The sequence below is a fragment of the Pan paniscus genome, chromosome 15, assembly GCF_029289425.2.
Source record: "Pan paniscus chromosome 15, NHGRI_mPanPan1-v2.0_pri, whole genome shotgun sequence".
Classification (NCBI taxonomy): domain Eukaryota; kingdom Metazoa; phylum Chordata; class Mammalia; order Primates; family Hominidae; genus Pan; species Pan paniscus.
Window position 1 is genome coordinate 92,790,669 of NC_073264.2, and position 12,640 is coordinate 92,803,308.

Here is a 12,640-nt window from a genome sequence, read left to right on the forward strand (position 1 = left end):
GGGTGGTAGATCGTGCAGACTGGTTGGGGACACATCCGTCCCATAGTGCCTCCAAGACTCATCTTCTGTCATGCTTTTTTTCCTAGTTACTGAATTTTGGGAGTGCACTGAGGAGAAATGGGAAATAGATGCCAGGAAAATCAATGTGGGATTGAGCCAAATGGCTTGAGGACTCTTGAAAATCACTGAAATGGCTAAACATCTTTAGAATTCTGTATGACACTGTAGCCTGGGAGTGGCAAGTGTATCCTAGGGAAAGTGTATGCAAGTCCAGTGAAAGGCAGCAGGTGGCTAAGAGCACAGGCCCCGGAGCCAGTTGCCTGGGATAGATGTCTAATCCCAATAACTAACCAGCCTGTCTGTGCCTCGCTTTCTTCATAAGTGAAATAGGAATAAATCGTCATTATAAAGATTGAGAGCTCCAACACTGTAATAAGAGCCAGCGATTATTTTTATCCAGAGAGAACGCATGCATAGTTTGTGGAGAGGGAAGTGATATTGCTGAGTATGGCTTCGTCAAACTTGTCCTAAGTATACAAATACCTGTAGGGTTTTTTTTTTCTTTTAATAATTTAAACTTTCACATAAGGGAACTAAGACACTTTCTACAAATTGTGAAGTTGGTGAAAAATGAGGTAAATGCTTTTTTAAAGTTAGTTCTACCCTCCTGCTCACATCATTCGCTTTGTATAAATGCGGAATTCACACCCCAGACTTGGGCAAAGACACAGGGAGTCACATGTGGCATCTTAACTCTCCCATGGAAGTTCCTGCCCTCATTCTCTATGCATGTCTCAGAGAGGGGAAGATAAACACCATCCTCTCAACTGCAGCTTTGGCCTGGTAATTGGAATGATCTTTTAAAACCAGATTCATCTTTTGTTCCTTTTCCTTTAAGTCAAAGGGCAGGTTTTACTAACCCCAGTCAAAAATGTTTGATAATTTGCTGATGGTTTGAGAGTGTCCAGTTTTGTAACTGGTGCCCAAGGATGAGCTACCTTCACAAGCAGCATATTATACATTAAACTATTATAAAAACCGGTATCAAGTGTCATCTGTAAAGAAGATAACTCCTTTTTTTGTTGTCACTAGAAAAAGAAGAAACCAGGGAGAAGGGTTAATAGGAAAGAAGAAAGGTAGACCACAGCTCATGTTCCTTTTTTTTTTTTTTTTTGAGTCAGGGTCTTGCTCTGTTGCCCAAACTGGAGTTCAGTGGCACGATCACAGCTCACTTCAGCAGCGTGATCGCAGTTCACTTCAGCCTCAACTTCCCAGGTTCAAGTGATCCTCCTGCCTCAGCCTCCCAAGAAGTTGGAACTACAGATGTATGCCACCACACCAGGCTAATTTTTTAATTCTTTGGTAGAGATGGGGTTTCACCTTGTTGCCCAGGCTAGTCTCCAACTCCTGGGCTGAAGCGATCAACCCACCTCAGCCTCCCACAATGCTAGGATTACAGGCATGAGCCATGGCGCCTGGCCTCACAACCCATGTTTCTTCAGGGACAACCTTAAGAGGTAGAGAATCAATCCTACCTTGGCCTGGGTTGGGAGTAATGGTTCTAGCTTAGAAGTAATGGTTCTAGCTTAGAATGTTTAGTGGTGTTCTGTTGTGAAGATATTTGCATGAAGATATTCTAGGTGGAATTGAAGCTATATAACTCCATATGGGACTTGGAAGAAGATTTGGAGATGTTTGTGGCACATGGAGGTTCTTCCTTTAGTTAAATAGAGCAAACTGCATTAATGAGTTTGTCCCAAGGAAAATACTTTCCCATTTTCCCATTATTCTATGTATTGAATGTGGCATCTATTCTTAAAATAAGGCAAACTGTTTCAATGCATTATATACTGACCTGTCCAAAAAGATTTCTAGAATTTCCAAAGGCTGTGGGTGGTCCACTAGCTTCAAAGCGACCCAGAGTCAGCTTATGTAGGAATCCCAAGTGATCATAGTATAATGTGAAAATTCTCTCAGTAACACTTCCGACTGCACTGTATCTTCCCATTCCTATTAGGAAATATAGAGAAGTGTCTTGATACTGATGTAACAGAAGTCGAAAAACTTTAATATCATACCTTGTAAAGACACCTTCATTTAAACTAAGAGGTGGAAGTAGGGCCCTGAGACTCCTGAATTAGGAAAATGCATGTTAGCTTTTGTTAAGTCCCTGGAAAGCCTTTTCCAGACTCCACGTCACTACAGAATCTGTTCACTGAAGTAGGGGAAGAAACAAACAGAGGGGATGTTTAATTAAGAGATCTAGAGGAAAAGCGGTTAGGTCTCTCTAGTAGTGGTTTCTCTTCCTATTACCAGCAAATCAGATTCCTGAAGAGGTAAAAGTCAGCAAGAAAACAATCCTTAGGAAGGCAAGGGGAATCATCAGTAGACATTGGTCATTACATTATACTAGGATTAATATGTTGAACCAAACTGGGCATCCTGTGGTTCTCTCATCCTTAGGGCGCCACGTTGAGAGGCACTGTCAGTAATCAGATGGTGCCGCAGCATTCACTTAGCCAAACAGACAGTGGTCCTGAGACAGGGTCCCCTCCCTTGGAAGGAGCTAGAGTGAAAGATCATGGCTCAGGATGAAAAAGACTAATTTCTGCACACTGCATCCCACCCAAACCCACCCAGTTAGCTCAGGCTCTCCTAGCTCATTCTACACATTGGAGTGTCCAGGACTCAGTTTTTAGATTACTTCTCTCACTATCTTTGGAGATCTCATTCAGTTTTAGGATTTTAAATCCATCTTTAGATGGATAATTCCCAAATTTAAGTCTACCATCTAGTGCTCTTCCCTGAAGTCTAGGCTTATGTAGCTAACTGCCTTCCAACAGCTTCATTCGATGTTGGTTAGGCCTCTCAAAGTGAACTCATTCCAGACTGAGCTCCTGATCCTCACGCAAACCTCCTCCAGCCCCAGCCTTCCTCACCTTCATTAATGGCAGCTGCATTATTGCTGTTGCTTAGCCCAAAAACCTCAATGTCATTCTTAATTCCTCTCTCTCATACCCTGCATCGAATCCATCAGAAATCCTATTGACTCTAGCCTCATAATATATGTAGACTCCATCCACTTCTCACCTCTGTCACCACTATCACCCTGTACAAGCCACTGTCATCTCTCTTGTGCCTCCGAATTGGTCTCCGTGATTCTGCCCATAGCTCCCTTCAGCCTGTTCTCAAAAAAGCATCCAAAGTAACACTTTCAAAATGCTAAGTCACTTCATCCACTCCCCTCATCAAAACTCTCCATGGCTTCAACCTCTCTCTCAGTAAGAGTCAAAATCCTTGCAATGCCCTCCAAGGGCCACCGTGGTATGAATTCCAGTCCCTCTCTGACCTTATCTCCTATGACTTTCTGCAATGCTTACTCTGCTTCAGCTACACGAGCCTGAGGTTGTCTATCTCCACAATTAGATAATCTGTTACAGGAATAGCTGGGCTCCTTCCTCTCCAATCTCACACTTTTTAATATATTGTTCTTGCCTGTCTAGACTAATTCAGCCCTCCAATACAATGATGAATAGAGGCAATGGTAGATGACATAGCAAAAGCTTTTGGTGTGTTATTAGAAAATATGATTGGATATTTGCTATAGCTTCTTTCCCCCCTAGATACTCTTAATCAAGAAGTTACATTCTATTCATGCTTTAATAAATGTTTGTTTAAAAAATCATGAATGGCTGGGAGCAGTGGCTCATGCCTGCAATCCCAACACTTTGGGAGGCTGAGGCGGGCAGATCACCTAAGGTCAGGAGGTGGACACCAGCCTGGCCAACATGGTGAAACCTCATCTCTACTAAAAATACAAAAATTAGCTGGGTGTGGTGGTGGGCACCTGTAATCCCAGACAATGCAAATCAGGGCTGCAAATCTCACAGGGGCCTTCCAATGGCCATAACCTCTCAGACAGGTTTTTTTCTCTCTTTTTCTTTTCCTACCCACTTAACAAGACAACTTTGTTGTATTCCTTGGGGATATGTGTGAGTGTGTATGGATTTACCTCTGATTAATCTTTACTGTAAGGGTAGAGCCCTCAGGGGTTCTGGTGTATGGTGGGGCACACCATCTATATTCTCACTACCTGGGTAGACTCAGGGCCATAACTCTTCATTAGTCCACCAAATTCAAAGTCTAAGTTTGCGGAATTTGTAAATCTCTTCAGGTCAAAAGGACTTTGTACTGTGTGCCCTCTTTACCTCTCCAAGTATATTAGCCTGTTTTCATGCTGCTAATAAAGACATACCCGAGACTGGGTAATTTATAAAGGAAAGAGATTTAATTGACTCACAGTTCCACATGGCTGGGGGAGGCCTTACAATCATGGCTGAAAGCAAATGAGGAGCAAAGTCACATCTTACACGGTAGCAGGCAAGAGAGCTTATGCAGGGGAACTCCTTTTATAAAACCATCAGATCTTGTGAGACTTATTCACTATCACCAGAACAGCACGGGAAAGGCCTGCCCCCATGATTAAATTACCTCCTACCAGGTACCTCCCACAACACGTGGGGATTATGGGAGCTACAATTCAAGGTGAGATTTAGTTGGGGACACAGCCAAACCATATCACCAAGGTTTTGTTTTCCCTTAGAGTTTGGCCTGGTTGTTTCTATTAGCTTTTCAGGTTATCAATTTAAAAAATAATTTATCTAAGTATTTTGTTAAATTATTCTCAGCAGCAAACTGATGCCACAATTGGAAATGGAAGTCCCTTGGGTACCGTGTTCTACGGATGATGTTCATCGTATCATTACTCATCCAGTTGCCCTATGTGTAACTCTTGACTATACACACTTCCTCCTATTTCACAGCCAATCCTTCACAAACTCCCACTGGTTTCATTCATAATTTGCCACTGTTTTCTTCATACTTGTGGCCACTTTTCTAATCCAGACCCTCATCATCACATTTCAGCTTTTAAAATAGCCTCTTATCAACATATCACTTGGCCAAAAATCTTACATTTTCCAGTATATTCCCCATATGATCTTTCTAAAATACAAATATGATTATGTTAATAATCTTTTGATGGCATGATGAAATTCTTTAGCTTGACTCAAATGGAAAACTGGGTTCAGTTTACCTGCTTGGTCTTATCATCAATAAGTCATCCCTAGGAAATTTAGCTATAGTATACTACATGTGCCCTATATTTCAACACAACATCTTAATTCCTCTACATGGAATGTTCCCTTATAGTCTTATCTTGATCTTCATGTATTAAAGATTTAACACTGTCAATTTCAAATGTATTCTACTTTGGCACTTCAGTTGATTCCTTCTCATGTTCCTTATAGTTCATTTTTGTATATTTACATATCTTGTATTCTTTTAGAGCATTGACTCAATATGATATATTTGTACTATTTATATTTTATCACAGAAAGAACTTTTTTTATTGAATACTTTCAGCCTAAAATTCCTGCTCTGTGTGAATATGAACATTACTGCCTCTGCTTTCTCTCCCAGTGTGTTTCACATACTTGTTCAAATCTTTATTTATATTTTTTTCTCTCCACTTTAGCTTTAAGTTTTTCACTCCTGGCAATATATTTCAAGATTTTAAAATCCAAAATAAGACTCTGTCTTTAATGGAGAAATGTAGATTACCTCGGATATCTGCTCATTCCCTCATCTGCTTCAAGGCCGCTCACCCAGACCACAATACATGCTACACCACACAACGCAACACACGCTTCACCTGGCACTTCCCATTCACCTATCTTGCTTTTTTTTTTTTTTTCCTGTGTAGCATTTATCTTACATACAGCCTATTTTGGTTTATTTGTTAATTATCAGTGTCTTCTGACAAGTGTGTAAGTTCCACAGGAAAAGAGACTGCTGTACCCTTAGTGATTGGAACAGTACCTGGCATATACGAGGTACTCAATAAATGCTGCTGAATAAATAAACATTTATGGTGATAACTGTAGACCAGCTCTACTTTTGGTTATTCTATTTTATGCTTTGTACATTTTCTGCTATGTCTTTTCTCTCTTTCATGTCTATTTTTATGGGTTATTCTGTTTCCTTTGCTTTAATACATATACACAAACTTAAATGTATACATATATGTGTGTGTGTGTGTGTGTGTGTGTGTGTAGAGATTGTTGCCCCGGCTGGTCTTGAACTCCTGTGCTCAAGTGATGCTCCCACCTTGGCCTCCCAAAGTTCTGGAATTACAAGCATGAGCCACCACATCTAGCGTTCTTTTGCTTTTTAAGACTTGTATTGTACACACTTTTTTTTTTTTTTTGAGACAGAGTTTTGCCTGTCACCCAGGCTAGAGTGCAGTGGCATGAACTTGGCTCACTGTAACCTCCACCTCCTGGGTTCAAGCGATTCTCCTGCCTCAGCCTCCCAAGTAGCTGGGATTACAGACGCCCACCAGCATGCACATTTAAAAAAATTCCATGAATGATCACAATAAAGGATTCCAAAAAAATTCCTAACTCCATGTAAAGTTATACTCAGATAAAGAGATAGTATTTTGGATTGCCTTTTAGGGATGGCAAAACCTTGGCTTTTTAGTTTTAACTTTTTGTTATTCCTCTTGTCTTTTAAATTCTTGATTATTTTATCATGTGGTTCTGAGAGACTCTCACTGTGTTTTTATTTTTTGTGTCAATAATATTTATAATTATTTCCTCTGAATCACATGTAGTCAGGCTTTTTCTTAGGCTCCCGTGAGCTTTTCAGTAGCAAAACTTTGCTGTTGTAATTGCTAAGGTTCAATATGCCATATTTTGTGGATAAATATGGCAAGAAATGCATGTTTCACATGTTAACAGCTTGGGAATTGAGACACGTCTTATAATTGATGTGTCTTACAATCATTGTCAGCCAGAGGGCACTCAAACCATAGTGGTCAATTGCCTACCCATGCATGTACTTTGTCTCAGTTATTTATAACTTTATAAATATTTATAAATCAGTTATTTATAACTTTTATAAAGTGTCATCACTTTAACTGAACTTCCTAGATCATTGGTGCAATAGATGTTGAGTTTTATTGCTGCTTAAAATGCTTTCAAACAAAGTTATTGTGTGTGCAGAGAAGAAAATAAAGCAATAGGACATATGTTTATCAGTAAAACCAGTGTCATGGAAGGAATCACCATAATTTGTTGTAGAAGAATTCTATGTTTTTCTTTTAGAAAATGAATATGAATATGAATAATGAGTTGGTTCCAAATTCTTAGGTGAAACTAATTTTTTTGGAGGTTCTATATTAGAATATGCAACAGGCATTGTTGCAGCAGAAGAATCCAAGGCTGGCTTGATTTTTGTTTCTTTAAAATTGACTTACATTTCCCATTTCGAAGAGTGTTTCTGCTTTTAGTGTTGGTTTGTTTTGCTTTTAGTTAAAAAAATGAATGTCATTATTGATTTTGGTTTCCTCTGTTCTTTCTGTTTTTTGTATTTATCCATCCATCCATCCATCCACCCACCCATTTCTATCAGAGGGCTATACTATGCCAGAAACTGTAGATAAAAGAGAGAAACATACAGCCACAATTTTTGTTCATCACTAGAAATTCCTACAATTTTGCAGTTCCTGAATCTTTAGCATCTATATTTATTATTTTAGATTTTCTCCACTTATTTGTTCATTTTACATCTGGGTATGTTTCTATAGTTTATAATTTTTAATATTCTATAATTTTTATTGACAATTTAGTTTCTTAGGTGTTATTTTTACTGTTTCCAACATTATCTTGCTAGGTCTATTTTGGTTTTTATTTCACAATATGTGCTGTTTATTCTCTATTTGGCCATTCCTCCAGATCCACTCTCAGACTTTCTCTTTCCTGTTTGGTGCAATGGAAGACTGATTTCTATGAATTGCAATCTTTGTGCTGTTTCCAGTTGACTCCTGATTGGGCTTGGCAAATGAAATGCAGCAGCAGGAGTTAAGTAAGGAGAAGGAGACAGAAGTTAAGGTAGTTTTCATCCTCTATCTTCTTGCTTTGGTGGTGTGGTTCTGTGGTGGCTGTGAGCTTCCTAGATTACACCTCTTAAAGGGTGGTCCCTACTCCATTCCAGCTTTGACTGGGCTTTAGTAATGCCATCTATCTATCTTATCCCCCCTCTAAGCAAAGAGACTGTAACATCTTTCTTCCATTGCTAGTCTCTGGATATTTTACGATCACTGTTGCTCCCTTTAACTATGTCTGCCCTCTGCAAATAGTCCCCTTGTAAAGCTTCTTCAGGTAAAACACCTGAGAGGAATTATGTTTCCTGCATGGTCCAAAACTGATATAGTGTTTTTACCTACAGTGTCCCTAGGGCATAGAATATAATGGTGGGATTCTGGGACTGAGTTGCTTACATACTTAATGAGTGAACAGATGACCACTTATGCCTGGCAAACCATAGCAAGCAAGGGCTTCACAATTACTCAAATTATCTCTGTGGCGAGTGTGGGATGCAGTGTCTGTGGAGGGCAAGACTTGAGGCGGTCCATTGGAGTAGCTGCAGTTAATTACAATGACAACCATAATTTTTACAAAGATTGTGGGGTGGCATGACTTCTATGGATATACTGGAGAGCTTACAAAAGCAGAAAGAAAAGCTTAGGATGAATATTCAATTCAAGGCCAGAGTAGAGGCTCTGGTCGTCATACAGGGAAAAAAATGAACCTCACTTCATGACATATACAAAATTAGAGATTTTACTTTGATCTGTATATAAAATCTAAAACAACCAATTTCCAGAAAACAGGAGAATATCTTCATAGCTTTGGGATAGGCAAAGAATTCTTAAATAGAATACAAGAAGTAAAAAGTGCTAACCATAAAAGGAAAGATTGATCAATTGAGCTTTCAAAAATTAATCATTTTTGTTCAAAAGATACCATGAAGAAGGTAAATAAGACAAGCCACTAATTACAAGATATTTCCAAGACATATTTCTAACAAAAAATCATATCCGTAATATATTAAAATCTTATAGAAATCAGTAAGAAAAGTAACTCAAATCAAAACTTCATTCAAAAAAGACTTGAAAAGAATTTGCAAAAAAGGATATAAAAATGAACACATGAAAATATACTTAACATTATTACTCATGCAAACTAAATCTTCAGTGAAATACCATTAGGCTGGGCACAGTGGCTCATGCCTGTAATCCCAACATTTTGGGAGGCCTACATGGGCAGATCATTTGAGGTCAGGAGTTTGAGACCAGCCTGGCCAACAAGGTGAAACCCTGTCTCTACTAACAATACAAAAAAAAAAAACATTAGCTGGGCATGGTGGCGGGTATCTGTAATCCCAGCTACTCGGGAGGCTGAGGCAGGAGAATCGCTTGAACCCAGGAGGCGGAGGTTGCAGTGAGCTGAGATCATACCACTGCACCCCAGTCTGAGCAACAGAGCAAGACTCTGTCTCAAAAAAAAAAAAAAAAAAAAAAAAAAAAGAAATGCAGCAAGAGGCAAGAGGGAGCTTTCTGGAATACTGGAAATGTTCAACATTGTGCTCCTAACAATATTCACAATTACTTTCATTTATTTCACAATCATATAAAGTCTGATCACCAGAATCTTAGGTTGACACAGCTGCTGTCTCAACACATGATTCAGACATACAAACCACATGGATTAATCTTGATACTGACATAAGTTAAACAAAAGCTTTATTGACAGAATAGAGAATAAATAAACTGAGTGGTGAAGATCTGGAGAAATAGCATCAGGATTTTGTGGTCTGTCCTTATTCTCAAACAAGGAAGGACCAATAGAGGAGATTGTATAACTGTAAAACTGCTTTTGCTGGTGAACATCAAGGACAAAATATTGAGGCCTACAAAACCATGCTTTTTGAAGTTATATCAGAAACTTTGTCATTTAAAATCATATCAGAGACTGAAGATCAGAAGAAACTGGAGATCAGAAGAAATTTTAAACTATACAATAAAAAATGCTGTGTGTTAAAAACAACAAACAAAAAAACACAGCCTCTGTCTTGTCTTGGTGACAGTGTTTTTCTAATTTCTGTTAGACCTAATAAGATATCTCCAAGTCTACCTCAATCTCAAAAGTTACCCAATAATCTATAATAGTTCATTGTTGAGGCAATATTGAGAGAAGGAAGGTAAATCAACAAAATCCTGAAGGCTCTCGGTTATACCCTTCTAACAAGTAAGAAGGTGTATTGGTCCCTTTTCATGCTGCTGATCAAGACATGCCCGAGACTGGGCAATTTACAAAAGAAAGACATTTAATTAGACTTACAGTTCCACATGGCTGGGGAAGATCTCACAATCATGGCAGAGGGTGAAAGGCACTTCTTACATGGTTGCAGCAAGAGAGAAATGAGGAGGAAGCAAAAGCGGAAACCCCTTATAAACCCGTAAGATCTTGTGAGACTTATTCACTATCATGAGAATAGCACAGGAAAAACCAGTCCCCATGATTTGATTACCTCCCCCTGGGTCCCTCCCACATGTGGGAATTCTGGGAGATACAACTCAAGTTGAGATTTGGGTTGGGACACAGCCAAACCATATAAGAAGGTGACAGTGGATGAGAAGATATCAAAAGGAAAAGTAAAGGGAAAAATCAAGCCCTCATAAGTGAAGCCAGGTTTACCACTTTCCAAGGCACTTTACTGAGTTGAGAAAATGGGTCCAAGTCCTATCTAAATGAGGTGAAGCAGATGGGTCTCAAGAATAATTCACCTACACTATGTTAGAGCAAATAGAAGATCTGACCAGTGCTGCACCTTTAATGATGAACTTGATGGAAACAGGAAGAGTGGGAAGAACAGAAGAAGAAGGAAGGAAAAGGGATAAAGAAGGAGGTGGGTGAGCAGAGGAGGGGAGTAGGGAAGATTAGAAAAGGAGGGATTATAGAGAGGAGGCAGAGCAAGATGGCTGAATAGAGCCTCCAGTGATTATCCACCCCTGCAGGAACATCAAATTGAACAACGATCCACACAAGAAAGCACCTTTATAAGAACCAGAAATCAGCTTGGGTACCAGCTTGGCCACAGTGGACAATTCACGAAGTGGGCTCCTGGGGTCTCTGATTCCAGGCCTTGGCTCTTGTGTGGCATTTCTAAACCTGCCCTGGGCCAGAGTGGGGCCACTGCCCTGAAAGGACAAATCCAGGACTGGCAGCATTCACCAGAAGCTGACTGAAGAGCCCTTGGACCTTGAGTGAATAGTGGCGGTAGCCAGGGGGTAATTGCCATGGGCTTGGGGTGGTGGTGGCCATGGAGAGAGACTGCTCTGCTTCAGGATAAAGGAGGGAAGAGTAAGAAAGACTTTGTCTTGCAGCTTGGGTGCCAGCTTAGCCACAGTAGAATAGAATACCACATAGACTCTAAGGGTCTCAACTTCCTTGGCTTCCAGACGGCATCTCTGGACCTAGCTGGGGCTGGGGGCAACTCACTGCCCTGAAGGGAAGATCATAACCCTGGCTGGACTCATCACCTGCTGATTATAGAGCTCTTGGGCCTAGAGTGAACATAGGTAGTAGCCAGGCAGTGGAAACTGTGGGCCTTGGGCAAGACCTGGTGTTGTGCTGGCTCTGGGTTTGACCCAGTGCAGTCCTAGTGGTGGTGGCTACAAGGGTGCTTGCATCACCCTTCCCCTAGCTCCAGGCAGCTTAGCACAGAGAAAGAGACACTATTTGTTTGGTGGAAAGTAAGGTAAGAGAACAAAAGTCTCTTCCTGGTAATACAGTCTCTTCCTGTAATACCTGGTAATACAGTCTCTTCCTGTAATACCTGGTAATACAGGTAATACAAGTTCTCCTGGATCTTACATAAGACCACCAAGGCAGTACTTCTACAAGTTGGCAATAGCCAAAGCATTACTGGGCTTGAGGTACCTCCTAATGCAGATTCAGCTGCAGTGAGCAAAGACTTAGATCACAACACTCAAGTTCCTTTGAATACTTGGAAAGCTTTCCCAAGAAAGACAGGTACGAACAAGCCCAGACTGTGAAAACTACAATAAATACCAAACTCTTTAATCCCCAGACACCAATCAATGTCCAGAAGCATCAAGACCATCCAGGAGAACATGACCTCACCAAAGGAACAAAATAAGGCACCAGAGACCGATCTTGGAGAGACAGAGATATGTGACCTTTCAGACAGAGAATTCAGAATAGCTGTTGTGAGAAAACTCAAGGAAATTCAAGATAATATAGAGAAGGAATCCAGAATCCTGTCAGATAAATTTAGCAAAGAGATTGAAACAATTAAAAAGAATCAAGCAGAATTCTGGAGCTGAAAAATACAATTGACATACTGAAGAATTATCAGAGTCTCTTAATAGCAGAATTGATAAAGCAGAATAAAGAATTAGTGAGCTTGAAGAAAACCCACTTAAAAATACACAATTAGGGGGGTCAGCCCCCCGCCCGGCCAGCTGCCCCGTCCGGGAGGGAGGTGGGGGGATCAGCCCCCCGCCTGGCCAGCCGCCCCGTCCGGGAGGGAGGTGGGGGGATCAGCCCCCTGCCCGGCCAGCCGCCCTGTCCAGGAGGTGGGGGGGGGGCGCCTCTGCCCGGCCGCCCCTACTGGGAAGTGAGGAGCCACTCTGCCCGGCCAGCCGCTCTGTCTGGGAGGGAGGTGTGGGGGTCAGCCCCCGGCCCGGCCAGCCGCCCCGTCCGGGAGG

At 40.9% G+C, this 12,640-nt stretch overlaps 1 protein-coding gene across 2 annotated transcripts in view; it reads right to left on the minus strand.

The window, feature by feature from the left end:
* The window catches only part of CATSPERB (cation channel sperm associated auxiliary subunit beta), a 154,375-nt gene that overhangs the window by 63,757 nt on the left and 77,978 nt on the right, over positions 1–12,640 (minus strand). For both annotated transcript variants that reach the window (XM_003832770.5, XM_055097951.1), the window contains one exon: positions 1,856–2,010. In XM_003832770.5, coding sequence (XP_003832818.2) covers positions 1,856–2,010 — 155 coding nt within the window. The remainder of the gene's footprint in view (positions 1–1,855; positions 2,011–12,640) is intronic.